The sequence below is a fragment of the Balaenoptera borealis genome (assembly GCF_965194805.1).
Source record: "Balaenoptera borealis genome assembly, chromosome: 5".
NCBI lineage: Eukaryota > Metazoa > Chordata > Mammalia > Artiodactyla > Balaenopteridae > Balaenoptera > Balaenoptera borealis.
Window position 1 is genome coordinate 95706794 of NC_138862.1, and position 18125 is coordinate 95724918.

General features: G+C 36.3%; 1 protein-coding gene across 4 annotated transcripts in view; it reads left to right on the forward strand.

Annotated features, from left to right (window-relative positions):
- SLC2A2 (solute carrier family 2 member 2) overlaps positions 1 to 16462 on the forward strand; it is a 37545-nt gene extending 21083 nt beyond the window's left edge. For 3 of the 4 annotated variants that reach the window (XM_082394070.1, XM_082394072.1, XM_082394073.1), the window contains 7 exons: positions 427 to 542; positions 1447 to 1609; positions 2098 to 2285; positions 4728 to 4832; positions 8688 to 8789; positions 9449 to 9652; positions 9740 to 16462. In XM_082394070.1, coding sequence (XP_082250196.1) covers positions 427 to 542; positions 1447 to 1609; positions 2098 to 2285; positions 4728 to 4832; positions 8688 to 8789; positions 9449 to 9652; positions 9740 to 9940 — 1079 coding nt within the window. In that variant the 3' untranslated portion in view covers positions 9941 to 16462. The remainder of the gene's footprint in view (positions 1 to 426; positions 543 to 1446; positions 1610 to 2097; positions 2286 to 4727; positions 4833 to 8687; positions 8790 to 9448; positions 9653 to 9739) is intronic. The other variant, XM_082394071.1, reaches the window with a different exon arrangement.
- Positions 16463 to 18125: the final 1663 nt, after the last annotated feature.

An 18125-nucleotide genomic window follows, 5' to 3' on the forward strand; every position in this document is an offset into this window, starting at 1 on the left:
AAGTTGGCCTAGATAAGTTCTAATTTCCTTTAATCCCACAAATCTAGAGTGAGAATATTATTGTGTTTTTAAGAATATTGTTAAAGCATTCTTCAGTCTCTTTTCTGAAGATAACCTAAGGCATTATGGTACAAACTCAATATTAACATGGATTTTTTTTAACTAAATAAGACAATGCTATGAATAATTGCCAAATGCATCACTAACCATTCCTTTCTCTTTGTATATCCAACTACAACTTCATTTGGAGTTGCATCAACAAACATTCTTTGCGTAAACGGTGTGTAATTGTTGGTGACAAGGGCTCTTCCTTCCAATGAACTCAGGAAGGGAGTTTCAGCAGAATATTGACTGTACTTAAACAAAATTATTGTTATTGAGATAGTCCTTGCTACGCTTTAACGTTTATGTTCATGTTTCATTTAGGGTTAATTTCAGGCTTGGTTCCAATGTACATTGGTGAAATTGCTCCAACCACGCTCAGGGGTGCTATTGGTGCCCTTCATCAGCTGGCCATTGTCACAGGCATTCTTATTAGTCAGGTAAAACTCCCATCCCCTTCCTCACCCATCCTCTACTTTACCCAACTTCTCCTTCCCTGATTGTCCACTCTCACTGTAGAACAACACAGAGGAAAAAGGCAGTTCCACAGGTGGTAGTGGAGGTGGTATAGAGACATAGGCTTTTTAGCTCAAAGCTAAAGTACTACTACTCCACTCCTCACTTTTCGCCTTGGAGTTGTGGTGGGGTTGGCACTGGAGGTGACCTGGTAAGCCAAGTCTTGAACTGCTGGAGCTATTCTAGAATTTAATTATTCCATTTATATTTCAAGGAATAAAAAATTTCAAAATTTTGCCTACCCAGGTTTCCTTTGTTCTGAGCATCTTACCTGCTCAAATTTAATATGCAAATGCTTACAATAGCAGTTTTTGTTCAGCTGACTGTATTCTTTCCTTCTGTCCTACGTTCTCAGAGGGAGTCCTAGAACCTCAAACCTATGGCTATCCAGAGGATAAACTACTTGCAGTAGGGATCACAAAACTAGTTCTCATCAGAGTAATTGTTTTATCTATGTAACCCCATTCTATTTAAGTTCTGGGTAATGTAAGAAGAAATTTTTTTAACAAAGGTCCAAAGATGCACGATTTTTGCTGTTGTTTTAGATATCAAATGTGTGCTTAAAAGTTTGGTTGATTCTCATCCTAAATGTCCCATAGGAGTTAATGAAAACAAATCTAGGTGAATTCTTTGTAAAACAAGGAGTCCATAATTCAGTTCAGATGAGACACACTAGCAGTAGTTTTCATCTTGTGCATGCTTGTGCATACGTGAGTCACAGTTGTCAGGGATTACTATCAAATAGCCAATGTGCTTTTTCAACAAATTGTTTCAGAAAGCAGATCCAAAGTGATGTGCAGTTGATATGCTTCCTCCCTGACTTTTCAGATCGTTGGCCTCGACTTTATCCTGGGCAATCATGAGCTGTGGCACATCCTGCTTGGTCTGTCTGCTGTGCCAGCTGTTTTGCAATCTTTGCTGCTCTTCTTCTGTCCAGAAAGCCCCAGATACCTTTACATCAAGTTGGATGAGGAAGCCAAAGCAAAGAAAAGTAAGTCTATGGGTGGTTTTACTTTCTTCCTATTGTTTTGGAACTATCAGCTAATGAGAAAGAGTGTGCATGAATGGATACTCATGAAATTGGTACCAGTGCTTTCCAAATGAAGTCAGTGATTATATGTAAGAAGAATATGCAAGATCACTTAATATGACTGGTGCATGCCATTTTGCAACCATAAACATTCACACAAACCCGAACAGAAAATCCACATACAGAGACTTCTAAAAGACCTTTCCTACATTATCCTTCTATGATAATGAGGATCACAATTTTGTTTGTCATAAGATGAAGGGAAATGTTCTGCTTTTTTGAGAAATAAAAAAGCAGGATTTAATTTAACAAGAAAGAATTTCCAACACCCATGCTATTAAGTACCAGAAAGGGCTATGCAGAACTGTAGCTCTTTCAATAACATAATACAAATAAATTTATTTTTGTTTTGACCTGAGTTGTGTCAACCTGATCATTTTGGGGAACAGGCTTGAAAAGACTCAGAGGATGTGATGATGTCACCAAAGACATCACTGAGATGAGAAAAGAAAGGGAAGAAGCATCAAGTGAAAAGAAAGTCTCCATAATTCAGCTCTTCACCAATTCCAGCTACCAACAGCCTATTCTAGTGGCATTGATGCTGCACATGGCTCAGCAATTTTCTGGAATCAATGGGGTAAGTTTAAGAACGTCCCCTAACTCTTAAGAGCAAAGTGAATTAAGATAGATGAGGAAAGGGGTTTGAGTTTAAATAACTAAAGGATACTTTAAAATGTTGACATCACATGTCTTACTACAACAAATACATTGAATGAGCATTAATTTTTTGTCTTGACTCATCTGCCTTCTAAAATCAGCTTACAGTTTTTTTCAATGTCAATAATCAATGGTCTGCATGTCTACTATGATGAAGGTTAAAAGGCAAGTCATAATGAATACAAAAGAGGGAAAAGGAGAATAAATATAACTAGAAGACTAAATTACAAGGGGCTTCCAGAGTTGAGTATCAAATTTAGGATTTCTGATAGCCTAAGCAAAAGGATTCCATGATTCCCTCTGTCTATTTAAATGAAGTATACCAAATAGCCTGGTGCAAAGAAGTTTCCTGCTATCCAAGAAACTTGCACTCTATTTGGGGAGATAGCACACAAAATAAACAATAGAGTGAACTGACATGATATTGGTGAGTAAGGGTAATAGAAAAGACATGACTGAAAAACATTTTGAGTACTAAACTAGCTAGCATTTAGGTTTTGAATTGAAATTCTCGTATTACGCAGACTAAAATTGTTCTACTGACAATTAGCTACTAGCAGAAAAAAATTAAGCATTTGTTTAGAAACTAGATAAAGAAAATCACTTATCCCCTTTCATTGCTGTTAAAAGTGTGGTTTGGGCTTTTATAGTGAGCCAATCCTAGATTCACAAAGACACTTTGGGGGTGACTGATGCATGGGCAGAGACTTGGGGGAAGCAAAGAAAGCAAAAGTTGAAGCATGAGTTGAAGCAAAAGAAGACCTGAACCTCACTCCACAAAGTGAATGCTGCTCTGCTGTGGTCTCCATCCTCCTTTAGCAGGTCCTTGACATTCATTTTTTATCTCTTAACTCTTTATAACTTTGGGGCTCAGAGACCAAATCTGTATCCTCTCTCTCAGCTCTGCTTGTATATCCAATAGCACAACACTTAATCTCTCTAAACCTCCCTGCTTTAGCTTGCATCCCAGTGCCTGACTCAGAGGCAGCCAGGAAGTGTCGAACCACAGGCTGTCAGGTGTCCTAAAATGGTGGGCTGGTGTGCAGTGAGTAGTCCACTCCTCGCTGAACACAGCCTGAACAGTCCTCCTGCGTCAGCCATGTCTGCAGGAAGAGGCACCAGCAGCAGGACATGTTATGTGGGAAAGGAACTGATGGAAGATGACAGAACAAAAAAGATGATCTAAAAGACTATTATAAACATAAGGCCATAACTAAATAATAAAGCCTATTAGGGAGGTTGTGAATCAGATTTCTCCATCCACTGAGATTGGTGGAAAATTTTGGGTTACATGCAATGACAACCAGAACTCTTATACACACTGGTGAGAGTACAAATCGACACAACTTTTTTTTTAAATTTTTATTGAGGTATAATTGATTTACAGTGTTGTGTTAGTTTCAGGTGTACAGCAATCTGTTACACAAATACATATATCCACTCTTTTTTTAGATTCTTTTCCCATATAGGCCATTACAGAGTACTGAGTAGAGTTCCCTGTGCTACACAGTAGGTCCCCATTAGCTATCTATTTTATATATAGTAGTATGTATGTGACACAACTTCTTTGGAAAACTGTTTGGCAGTATCTTTCAAAGCTGACAACATGCATACACTACAACCCAACAATTCTATTCCTAGGTGTAAATGTATACATATTTTACCAAAAGGCTTGTACTAGAATGTTCATAGCAGCACTATTCATAACCACTCTAAATGATAACTACCTAAATACCCATCAATAGTAGAATGAGTAACTAAATTGTGGTATATTAATACAATTATACACTAAACAGCAATGATAATGAACAGCCTGAAAATACAACAATATGGATAATTCTAACAAACGTAATGTTGATGCCAGATACAAAATACACACTATGTGGTTCCATTTATATCAAGTACAAGACTAGGCAAAATTTATCTATAAGGATAGAAGTTGAAAGCGTTTCCTTTGAAAAAAGGGTGACATTTAGGGGGCTTCTGGAGGGCAGGAAATGACTTATTTTTGATCTAGACTATACAGGTGTGTTTAGTTTGTGAAAATTAATTGAGCTGTACACTTAAAACGATACGTGTACTTTTTTGCATGTATTTTATACTTTAACAAAAAAATAAAGTGCAGATGTAGAGTTTTCAGCTAAATATAAGGAGAACTTTTAAGTGACTGGAAGCTTTACACACTGAAGGAAGATTGTGGTTTCTCCTTCCCTGGAAGAAGAGGGTGGATAAAGCCTTTTGGGAGTTCTAGGGACCCTGGTTCCATTGAAACACCTAAAAATAAACAAACTAAAATAACTCTTGCTTTAAAGCCATGAGTGCTAGGCTTCTTGATTAAGGCTAAACTATTATTATTTTGCAGATATTTTACTACTCAACCAGCATTTTTCAGACAGCTGGAATCAGCCAACCTGTTTATGCAACCATTGGAGTTGGTGCTGTCAACACAGTTTTCACTGCTCTCTCCGTAAGTAAAATACTCTATATAAATATTCTGCTTGTTCCTCAGTCCAGAAATGGGAGTAAAATAACCTTGTAATATAAAAGTGACCTATGACTTATTGTCCACATGTAGTGGGTATGTAGACAGAACCAAGTGGGTCACAGGAAGAGTCCTATATGTGAATAACCAACCACCGCATTGAGATTAGGCATAACTGAACAGGTGGATCACTGGTCCTCCTTATCTGCTGAAGATGTCATTTGTCACTCATTTGTGAATTAGTAACTCACTTGGGGACACAGACGCTTGGTATTTTTGTGTAAATACCTGGGCTCTTTCTCCTTTGCTCTGTACTTAAGCCCCTTGGTATTAGCAAACAGCTTGTCATTTCTATCAACATTGGATCCTAGATCCTCTCCTTCCATGGTTGAAAATTTTTATCCTGACATCTTAGAAAAAACATTTTAAAAATAAACATGGTCCTCTCAATTAGATATCTAAGCCTCTAGCAAAATTAAACTGATTCAGTAAATTCTTATGATGTTAGGCCATTGGGCAGAACTTCCAGGTAGTTCACAAGGCCATGGCTTCTGGTGATGTATATGACTGTGATATTATGAGAGGACGGAATAGAAGCGGTTTATAACTTGAAATGTTATTGCTATTTTTGAAATGTAACTTTTTTCAAATGTCAAATGTTATTATATACTTTTTAAAATTTTTTTCAACAAGGGAAGAGGTCATATACTCTTCTTAAGACCAAATACCTTATCTAAGGAACAATTCAGTATATTGACAGTAATAATATTTAATATAACAATCTAAGAATTAAAGTAAACAAAAAACAACAACAAAACCCCCCAAACTTCCCAACTAATGTAACTCACTTTAAAATGAGGATAATTGAGCTTATTTTTATCTTTGAATGCAGATGTTAAAAAAGCTTGTGCTTTTTAATTTTGGTCACAGTGCTATATACTCAATATACTTTAGTCACTTGCTTTTCGTTCTCTGCACATGGACTTTTAACTATTACCTAGAGTAGTCAATAAATTACAGCCTGGCTACCTAGATCAAAAGGCAGGTTTGTCCAGACCACATTAAACAGAACTGGACCTTGGAAAGAGACGAAGAACAGATAATAAGGGAACACCAGTTCTTCCGTAGAAATGCCTTTAGAGATAATGCCTGTTCAATCCAAAAGGCCACTCTAAACCAATAAAGGCTTGGTACTAGGATGGAATCCAAGGGACTATTCTCATTCTTTTGCCTCCTGAGATAATATTTTTGCAAATCCCACTTCAACATATTTTTCTCATATAGAGACTCTGATTAAAACATTTTACGTGTAACAGGATTTGCTATGTAAAGCATCATGTTATCAAGATCAGGGTAACCCAAACTCTAAGAATGCCTAAAGAGAAAACTACTGCAGAATTCCATTTTTGTCCTCCCCCCCACCAGCCAGCCCCATGGAGTGGGAGGAGTTGTTTTGAAAATAGAGCCTTGATTATTTTGAATATACCGTTTTTGAACTCATCCTTTTATTCTGTGAAAGTTTTTGCATGACTGACATAATTTTAAAAAGTCAACTCTAATCAGCTGTCTAATTAACCCTCCAGGACTACAGATAACAGTTAACATTTTTAATTATATTTGTTTTTGAAAAGTTGTTTTAAAGTTCAAAGAAGTACAAAAAGGACAGCCTCTCAGTCATCCAGTTTCTCTCGCCAAAATCAACCAATGTTACCGAATTCCGTGTATCCTTTCAAATAAAGATGTGCAATTAGGATTATGTACTGATAACATATTAATATTTCAACAATTTGGAAGGAACATAATCAATCGTTTTTTTCTGGATGAGTACTTGGAGAAAGAGATAGACTTTCCTAACTCGATGCTGAATTATGTTCCACATTTCCATATTTTCTTTTAAACTAATGAGCTGGTATAAGGGAGCCTGTAATCTTGAGTGAGAAAACAAAACAGGAAGAATATAAAGGGAACTGGAAGGCAGCATGGGTCTAGAGGAGAAAGAGTGGCTCCAAGTAGGTATCCAGGATCTGAGCAATGTACAGTGTCCGCAGCGAAAATGAGAATTAAGGTCAGGTAGACATCTCTGTCCCCTGACCAAATCTCACCCTGTATCACACCCCTTCCTTAGTGCTCACCTAGCCCCAAGGAGGGAGTCCAACTCAATTTTCAAGGCATGTAGTTTTAGAGTTTATAATCCTATTAACAATAATTGTTCAGAAATAGAAGAAACAGACACAGTAAAAGTCCTTATTCCTGAAGAAATCCTCCAGTTTTCTTGGCAGCTTGACATGGTGTCATCAAATCAGATTTAAAAGTCATAATTAAAGAGTCAAAATATATAGAGAAATTTTATGAACTTGAGAAAGGTTTGTTTTTCCCACTTTTTTCTCAACACTTAAATGTGGGCTCCTTGCTTCCCTGGTGGCCCAGTGGTAAAGAAGCCACCTTCCAATGCATGGGACGCGGGTTTGATCCCTGGTCAGGGAACTAAGATCCCACATGCCACGGGGCAACTAAGCCCGTGCGCCACAACTATTGAGCTTGCACTCTAGAGCCCGTGAGCCACAACTACTGAAGCCCGCAAACCCTAGAGCCCATGCTCCGCGACTACTGAGCTGGAGCGCCTCAACAAGACAGCCCACGTACCACAAATTACAGAGCCCACACGCTCTGGAACCCGCACGCCTCAACTAGTGAGAGAAAACCTGCACACCACAACTAAGAGAGAAGCCCGCGCACCACAACGAAAGATCCCGCATGCTGCAACTAAGACTCCACAGAGCCAAAAAAATAAAGAAAATTAAAAAAAAAATTTTTTTTTAATGTGGCTCCTTGCTTACCACCCGGAAGTGATTTGAAACTCTAATATGAAATGCCTCTGAGATGAAAGGGGCTTTCATTGTAGGTGAAAAGAAATGTTTCTCAGATATTTTCAGAGCCAAAGCTCACTATACTAAGGGTATTGGATTGCTGTTGATTTACTGATAGATTTATGAGCCTAACCAATTTACTCACTGAAGTGAGAAATTATGACAGGTAGTTTTTGTGTGTGTGACTCACCAACCTTGGCAGTATTCCAAGGATCAAGCAAGAGTCTATTCAACAAACTCTGGTCCTGGCTAATTGTAAATCTTAATCATTAGTGCAAAGATCCACAGACCAAAGGAATCGACGCCAAATCTCCTGAATTAGGATAAGAAAGCACTTTAACCTTTTGCTGTAAAGTCTTATCTTTTCAAGTGGATAGTTCATTACCAGCACCAGGTACATTTAGGCTCACCAGAAAAATGCGGACCTGACTATTTTGGTAAGGCCATCAAATTCTGTATGCTGCCCCTGAGTGGTCACAGTTTGACTTTATTTGCAGTAAGAAAGTTGGATGAGAATAGTTAACACATCAACAGTTGTACTGTTTCAGGGGTCTGCAGTGCTCAAACCCTTGCAATTATAACTTAGGATAATTATCAGAAGGGAAATTAATGTCATTTTTATGTAGGACCTTCGTATTAAGTCTACAGGAAATATATTGGGAGAGATCCAAGATGTCCAGTCTCTAAATATTGTACCCAAAGTGATAAACATCAGGTGGTGGTAATGCTATGGTTCTTTCTCTAGAATGGCCTGTTCAAATCAATGTGACGAAAGGAAGCCAGTATTTGTTAATCGCCTCTGTTCACTGAGACCAGCTCTGCCACCCCAGGCAAGAGTCACTCCCCTCCTGAGTTCCACATCTGTAAAACGGAATAACAGAATGGCCTCTTTCCAGCTGTATAAATTGAAATGATCTCTTTGGCAGTAAAAACAATTTAAGTATAAAGCCAATGTGTTTTAAAATTTTCCTAGGTATTCCTTGTGGAGAAGGCAGGGCGCCGCTCTCTGTTTTTAATCGGAATGAGTGGGATGTTTGTTTGTGCCATCTTCATGTCGGTGGGACTTGTGCTACTGGTGAGTTTGGTGCCTGCACTGAGATTTTTGGTTACCATATGATAGCACTTCTGAGCTGCAGGTTAAACGTTTGAGATTGACTTACGAAATAAAGCAAGAGGAACAGCATATAATACAAAGGAGAAATGTAAAGAAAAAGAGAATTAGTTTAGGGGTTTAAATATAGAACATCAGCAGGTAAATTGTGCTTGTTACCCAGAGAGGCAGTGTGTATAATAGTAGAGCGCAAGCTCTGGGATTAGCCCAACCAGGTTCTAATCCTGGCTCTGCCACTTGGCTGCCTGTGTGACCTTGGACAAGCACCTAGACCTTTCCAGCCCAGCACCAGCATCCACTGCTTTACAGGAGGTCATGCATCCTGTCTAGCAACCTTGGTATGAGTAGAAGCAAAGGTCACTGGATCCTTGCTTTTCCTCTTTTGCAGGAAAAGAGTGACTAAGAGTCATGGAAAATCCTAATCCAGAGGATTTCCTATAGCACAAAAGATTTAAGGATGACTAATAAACTTGTCTATGACTAGAATAACTTATACTTAATTGAATATAAACACATCAAGAAGGGAGCTATGTCATCTCTGAACTCAATGAGAATCTACCTAGCTAAAGGAAGAAGCAGTCAATGTCAATTCCACTTTTGCTTTGTTTCTGTTTTCTCCTCAGAATAAATTGGCTTGGATGAGTTACATGAGCATGACAGCCATCTTCCTCTTTGTCAGTTTTTTTGAAATTGGACCAGGCCCCATCCCCTGGTTCATGGTGGCTGAGTTTTTCAGTCAAGGACCACGCCCTGCTGCTTTAGCAATAGCTGCGTTCAGCAACTGGACCTGCAATTTCATTATAGCTCTGTGTTTCCAGTACATTGCGGTAAGCAGCCCAATACTGTACAAATTTACTGAACAGAAGATAAGGTTGAAGAGCTGCTAATTGGAACTCTGTTTATTCTCTGTGCAGGACTTCTGTGGACCTTATGTGTTTTTCCTCTTTGCTGGTATAGTCCTGGCCTTTACTCTGTTTACATTTTTCAAAGTTCCAGAAACCAAAGGAAAGTCCTTTGAGGAAATCGCAGCAGAGTTCCAAAAGAAGAGTGCTTCAGCCAAAGCACCAAAAGCTGCTGTAGAAATGGAATTCCTTGGAGCTACAGAGACTGTGTAAAGATAACCTGCTTTTTGACAGGTACAGAAACAGGAAAGAAGCGGTGTTTTTTAAATGACAATTTTTTTGAGAATTTTATATCTACATCTTGAAGTACTGTTTTATTTTTTAAAGAGATGTTATAGGCTTTGATCAGTAATGTCATCAAATATTACAAAGAAAGTATTTTTTTAACTTCGAGAATCTATTTTGGGTGGTAAGACTCTATAATTAAGTAAACCAAAAAGTCTAGCTCATTTTGGTACACTAAATGGCAAGTACATTCTAATGTTCTTAGTGCTGTCCTTTACAACAAGAGTATCCTGAAGTTGAAGCAGTTTCAGAGTTATTGCTTCATTGCACGTGACTAGAAACCTGAAGACACAACCAATATTTACATATTTAAATACGATTAAGTTGGAATTTTCCTACCCACAGACCTCATATCAATACTAAAGGAGATATGACTAGTGGCAGTAAGGTCCATGTTAAAATTGATAACTTTTCCAATTTTTCCCCTCAGCTTTTTTCTTGCGCATTAGAATTTGTGTTGTGCTTAAAAAGTTTTTTCTGTTATTTTTCATGTGGAATAGTTTATTAAGCACATTAAAATATGGTTATAAAGAAAAACTTTTATTTTGGGTAGACTTACCAAAATCTTTCAGTATCTGGGGAAAAAAATTTTTTTTTGTTACTTTGATGACCAAATGGTTTTTGTAAGATTAAACACTAAAAGGTTTTACCTGGTCATTTAGCATGGGTTATCAGTTAATATTAACAGCTATTATAAACCCATGTTAATTCCTTGCTGGTTCAATCCTTTGAGCTATAGTTTGTCTTGCTTTTTAATTGAGCACAGCTTGGTTTTCTGAGCTGTGTTATAAAATATACTCAAATAGTAATAAATCAAACACTTTGTATATCTCCTCAAACTCCAAATAAGTTAGAACAGTCTAACCTAGGATATTAGAAGTAAAAGATTGCTCTGTTTGTTAAAAAATATTTTCTGAATTCTTATGTTTTGAAATAGAGTTGAAAAGGTAAGGTTGGAAGATCCTGAAGGCAGCCTCCTGAAAATTCATGAATGTTTAATTTCAGACTTGATCAATATCCTTTTTTAATTTTCTTGAAAAGACTTGAGTTCCCTAACACAAAACAATCATCCCATTTGATGTTTCCTTTTTTGCCTTAGCAGTATATGGATGCTATCTAAGCTGTTCTATTGCAATTGCTACCATTTATTGTACACTACCTATGTGCCAGGCACTGTTACAAGTGCTTTTATGTGGACAAATTGGAAATACACAGATAATTGAACAGACTTTCACTTACAGTCAATTTTGCAGCTATGGAAATACAGTTCTGATGGATACCAAAGGCTTAGCAGGGAGCTAAAGTATCTCCAGGCTGTTTTCCTCACAAAGTAGAGCACTGAATCAATCTTTTTTACAGTTGCTTTAATGTGCATAAAAGAAAGGCACTTTTAAAAAAGTTTTCTTTAAGAGTGGGAAAAACAAATACTGAACACTTGGTGGGGGGTTGTTTTTTTTTCTTTTTCTTTTTCTCCTTTATTTTTCTTTCCTTTTTTTTTTTTTTTTTTTTGACCAAAGGTGTTTACCTTTACGTAATTTGACATTCCAAACAACATGAAATTATTTCTTTTCACTTTGATTTTTGTTTCCTCTGGGCCAATTTGGGATAAACTACTTTCACTTAGGACTTCAGAACACAGTCAAAGTGAGCTTAAATTGTTCAGTAGACCTTTTTGCTAAACTGTGAACTCTGTTAAAAAAAAAAAAAGTAGGGACTCTGAATAGGGCAGAAGCAGGAAAATGGCTCATCTTGCGGCTCCTGTCTTCTTCAGGATGCTGAAGCATCAGGATGCTGATGGCCTTTGAGAAGCCCAAAGCTGCACTGGTAAAGAAATTTAACATATTTATAGGCAATGAATGTGATTTATTCACATTCTTTAATCACTATTCCTGACCTCATTTAGAATAAAGTAGTAAAGGTTTAAATAAAGAACCCAAAAGACCCCTTTTAAGTTTTAATTAATTATTCTGATTGACCACAAATACCAAAAATTCAGACCCTGAAGTTTTCTGCCTCAGAGAAATGTAAATGGCATACATTGTTTCCCTTTCATAATTTTTTCCTTTCAGAGATACAAGTGAGTTGAAAAGAAACATTAAGATGAAATAAGAGGCTAAGACAAAGGAACTAGCTTAACATGATAAAAAAATACTCCTAGGTTTTCAACAATATTCATCATAATATATAATAATATCAGTACTTATTAATTAGATTTAATCCCAGGGAAATTAGACATGTGTTTGAATGTTTAATTTTCATAGTATGCTATCATTCTTGTGGAATTATTTTCATACTCTAACATCCTTACAAATGTGATTTTCTCTTAGCTTGCTCGGAGCATGATTACACTTCTTGGTCTGGCCACTCATCAGCTAGGTCTAGTGTTGCCCACTGTCATGACACCAATGCAAGGATCTTCTCTCACTTCCTTCTCCCCACTCTCCTCTACACGATCAGCACAGTAATGCATGCTGAGACACAGTAAGAGAATGCCCCTCCTCAAGGAGCTCAGTCTATTGAGGAGTTCAGGAAGACCAGGGTATAAACATCCCCATCTGCATCTTTTTCCTTCCATGAACCTCAAACTGTAGGCCTCTTTTGTAAAGAGGGCTCAATCATATACCTACCTCAGAGAGTTGTTGTGAGGATTAAACGTAACGTGCTAAGCAGAGTGTCTGGTACAAAGGGGGCGCTCAATAAATGTTACTTAGAATTAGTATTCATGAAGATACTGTTAGGATACAGGACTGTCATATATAAGATAGTTCCAATTTTTTGTTTTGAATAAGAAAAAGTTTTATAAATTCAAGGTAATATTTTCTTACTTCAAGCAACAGTCTCACGATGACAAGGGAATGGTAAGAATTAGGGGAGATATTAGGCTATCTAATTCTTAAACCCATACCTGATATTTCTAAGTAGGTTATAAGAGTTTCTATTGTATTTTTTAAACTTGCTTTTGCCTAAGTTATTTTTTAAGAGGTCTATATGTAATATTGTTTCTTTGGCTAATACTAAGTACAAAATAAAATGCTATATATCATATTTAAATGTAATTTAATAGGATTAAATCACAGGGCAAGACCAAACCTTGATAAGCCTCAAAAATTGCAAAAGTGTATAAACCAGTATACATGCATAAGCTGCTTCTTCTTGCTAGCTTATTGTTGCAAACGTAGCAAATAAAGCAGAGTATTAGGCAATATCTTGTGCTTACAGTGTCCTAAGCAAAGGTGCTGAGTAAAGTATATATAATTTTTCATTACAATTCTGTATTAGTGACCTGAAGAGAAAAGGTTTATTGTCAACCACTCTGAGCCATCTGCTGGTGTTTTTACTGCTTTCTAATTGAGTGCACATTAGAAAGAATCATCATGAAAATAAACTTGTTTTATTATTATGTATACACTACTAGTATGTATACACATACATAAACTATATGAATGTATACATATTTATAGTATGTATACACTATAGTTTTATGTCAATAAGTATATTTCCAAATACTGTGTTGTTTTATTTTATGTAGAAAATAACCACATTTAAGAAAATTGATATTGGTTTATTGTATATACTCATTCCCTTCTCACAGTATCTTTCCTATTCTAATTTTAAAGATAATATGTGAGTTACATTTTAAACCAAAATTTTATTTCCATCAAGCAGCTGTTTTGATTATCAGTAGTAGAAAAAACTAACCTGTAGGCTAGGTAAGAACAATTTGAAGAGGAATGAATGACTCCCTTTGATGAAAATAGAAATAATTTAATTCAGTAAATATTGAATTGCGCTCCTATTATGAACAAGACAATTTATTAAAGTTTTGTAAAAGATACAAAGCTTAGAAAACATGGTCCCTATCCTCATTCACCTGCATACTCATAAAGGGGATAAAATTTGAAAAAAAAATAGTTATAGTACAAAGGAGAGAAAACGAAGAACTGTAAGTTAGTGGTTTTAAAATTTTTAAGTTAACATCTAAAATTTTTCATCATATGTTTAAATAGCTGCCAAGGATATAATTTTCAAAATATAGTATATATTTACATTTTAAAATTGCTATGCTCTATTTATTCAATAGCATTTAATTACCATAGTAATTTGTTACTCACCATAACCATTTAAAATATATATATAAATATATTTTTATATTTAACAGTTGGAAAATTTACTGCATTATTTTCTATTCTCATATTTCTGTTCCATTTCCCCCAAAGAATTTTATCCTAAAGTAATAAATACACGTGCTTTAAAATATTTTTGATGATTCTAAGTTTCTGCAACAAAAAATATCTATAATTTGAATTTTAATTTTTAAAAATGTCCTGTGTCTACAAAGGTCAAAATGTTTAACCTCTTTTTCTTTTCTGGATTGAGTTAGCATTTATGATAATTAGTAGCACACAACTGATGAAAATTATCCATATTACAAATTTTGATAAAATTATTCATTTTTTTATTTTTTAATTTTTTTATTGAAGTATAGTTGATTTACAATATTGTGCCAATCTCTGCTGTACAGCAAAGTGACTCAGTTATATACGTTTATCATTTTAAAAATATTTATTTTAGAAATTCATCTCAGTGAGAAGTATGGGTTTTCTTCAAATAATTTAAATATTAATGGATAGATATTTCTTATTACTAATGTGAAACAGTGTTCAACATAAGTCCTATCATTACTTTTTGTTATTATAGATGTATTGAAAATCTTGTTTTCATAAATAAGTAGATAGGAATGGAAGGACCAATGTCATTTAATTCCATAACTATTTCTAAGTTATAGCCAAAAAGCACATAAAAATTAATCATCAAAGTAATTTTTAATAAACTATCAGCTAATAACTCAATTGGGCCCTTCAATTTTGTTAAAATCAAAGACCCTGTATTGTGAAAGGACTTGTTATCCAGTTGTTAAAATTATTCTCTCCCTAGGTTCTGGGCAGCATACCAAAAAGGCTTTACCAAGACTTATTAAAAGACTATTAGTTATATTGTTGAATCTTTCACTTAGAGGCAACTTGCTTAACCTGATATACTCAGAAGGGTTTGGGAGAATTGAAATATTATTAATTTCATGCATTTTCACATATATATGATAAAATTCTTCTATTTTATCACATGCTCTAGTCACAGCAAACCTCAGATGAGAGCTCACATACAGCTTGTTAGCTTGTTCAATTCATGGAAAATGTCTGTCATAACCTAATGGGCAAACTCAGTCCTTATTGTCAAACTAATTTTCTAAATCAGACTTACTTTCTATCTGACTTAATTTTTCACTTCCAATGAGCACCTTAATACTCATTCCTGTGACAGCCATCTCATGTCTGAATTCCAGTGCTTCCACAGGTAAACATAAAGGAGACATGGGTACTGGTCACAAGTTTGTCTCCTGCATTTCTTACAGATACTTTAGATTCTTTACTTTTACTAGTCTTTCCTTCAGGAGCAAATGAACTTTGAAAATAATTGGGTAAGGTCTGCTAAACCAAAGTGGTCAGTACCCTGTTCTACAATGTCTGAATTCAAAATATCCTAACTCAGGCCCAAATATACTATGTCTTATGCCACCTTAATTAAGGTAGGCGTCACAGTTAAAATCATTTCCAAGTATCCCTTTTTTTGGCACTGCTAAAGGGTTGAGTCTGGGGCAATGCGCCATGGTGAAAGTCAGGATTCAAGGAGGACTATACCTGTCCTTTGTAAAGTAGGAGAAGGATGACTATGAAAGAGGTGTTGGGGAAAGAACTGGCCTAATGCCCAACTGCAGGCACATTACTGAGCATGAAAACATATGTTTTTGTCCATGAATAAGAGATAACATGCCCAACTCTGAAAAGTTATTATAAGTTATTAACAAACTAAATGCTAGGAGGAGGGAGGAGGAGAGGAGAGGAAGAAATGAAACTTAAGAGGATCAGCCTAGAAGATCCAGCATCTAAACAATGGGAGCTCAAAAGAGAAAAAAAAATCAAAATAGAAGGAAGGAAATTATCAAAGACAAATCATACTGGAATTTTGCTGAGCTGAAGAACAAGGCTTGAGATTTGAAAGTTTATTGTGTGCGAAACACAAATAAACAAAGCACAAAATTTCATCATGAAATTTCAGAGCACCAGCAGTTAAAAAGTACATATAAAAGTATCTAGAAAGTAAAGACAGGTCACATACAAAGAAACAGGATTCATAAAAGCATGTCATATCTGAATAGCAACTGTGAAAGCTAAAAGGCTATGGAACAATACCTACAAAATTCTGAAGGAAAATTATTTCCAGCCTAGAATTCTGTTCCCAGACATATTATCAATTGAGTGTAAAAGTAGAATAAGGCATATTTCCAGACATTCAAGACTCAAAAACTTACCTGTTCTGTACCTTCTCTCATGAAACAAGTGGAATGTGTACTGTGCCAAAAAAAAAAAAAAAAAAAAGAGAGAGAGAGAGAAAGACATGCAATTCAGCAAAAGGAGAGAATTAAAGATAAGTCTCAAGGCAGGAGTCATAGGTGACAGCAAGCTCCAGGGCCTAGAAAGCAACCAATTCAGATTGAAGCAAGAAAAAGAAGGTTCCAGGGAAAAACAAAACTAAAATATTCTCTGATGTGTTTGGCCATATGAAGAATAATTTGGAACATTTAGAAAAAAAAAAGTAGTGCCAAGCACATAGAAAACTAAACAAATGCAAATAGGAGGCAATTATGAATTCCTAAGGAGAGAGTGCGGTAGGGAGCAGCATAGAAAGGAAATGTGCTAGTACACTTCTTGGCTCAATGGTGAATAATTATTCACATAATTATGTAAAACACTGGATATTGTTAACAATTCTTGCTTTCAAATAAAATTTATAATAGTACTGGACTTCCCTGGTGGCGCAGTGGTTAAGAATCCGCCTGCCAGTGCAGGGGACACGGGTTCGAGCCCTGGTCCGGGAAGATCCCGCATGCCGCGGAGCAACTAAGCCCGTGTGCCACAACTACTGAGCCTGCGCTCTAGAGCCCGCGAGCCACAACTACTGAAGCCCACACCACACCTGCTGAAGCCTGCGCACCTAGAGCCCGTGCTCCCCAACAAAAGAAGCCACCACAAGGAGAAGCCCACGCACCACAATGAAGAGTAGCCCCCGCTCGCCGCAGCTAGAGAAAGCCCGCGCGCAGCAACAAAGACCCAATGCGGCCAAAAATAAATTAATTAATTAATTTTAAAAAAATCTATAATAGTACTATATTATGAGATATGTGGAGAAGGTGAGAAATTGTGAAAAAAAAAGCTCAATTATTATTTATCATAATAAGTTGTCGACACATAACCGCCAAAATCTATAAAGCAAAAAATATCCATATAAGCCTATGTGCTGGTAATTTTCCCTGTGCTTCTGCAGATCTATGTTTACCCTTTCCACCCTGCTCTGTGACTCAGAAGGCTGATCTCTTCAGACTGTATCATCTAGGCTCCTTGTCTTTGCCTTCTAGTTGGGTTTGCTTAATGGGCTGCCCTAGTGGGAAATGGGAGGATAAGAAGAGACAGAAGGCTATTGTTTCCTTCACCTTCCAGCCTCCCACCCCTTGGGCAGTGACTGCACTCCTCCACTTAAGGCCACAGCTCCTGTACAGCTACAGCTACAGTTCTTACTGGGTTCTGATAATCATTCCCCAGAATCTTGCCTCTTTTAACCCTAGAGTGGGTAATGGCATCATACTACTGTTAGTTCCACTACTGCTACTCCCAGGTGCTTTACCATCCCTTGCTGTTTCCTTAACTCGGCCCACTCCTTTGTAAATCATTTCTTCATTAAGCTCCTCTAACCACCCCTTTTCAGGGGGCCATCTGTTTCTGCTGGGACCTGAACAATACAGCATATGAATTAGAACATGGATATTAAAGCTTTAAGAAATAGTTAAAAACTTTTCAAGTATTCACCTCTAAGAAGACTCATGGTTGAAGACGGATGGGGCAAGAAATTATTGTGTTTTTAAACATATGTAATATAAGCCTGTGCTATTCTTTAACCTTTAAATTATAGACATGCATTATTTTATAAAAATTAAAAAATTATTAAATAACAATAAACATTTTAATTTAAACTATTAAATCAACTGAAAAAATGCTATATA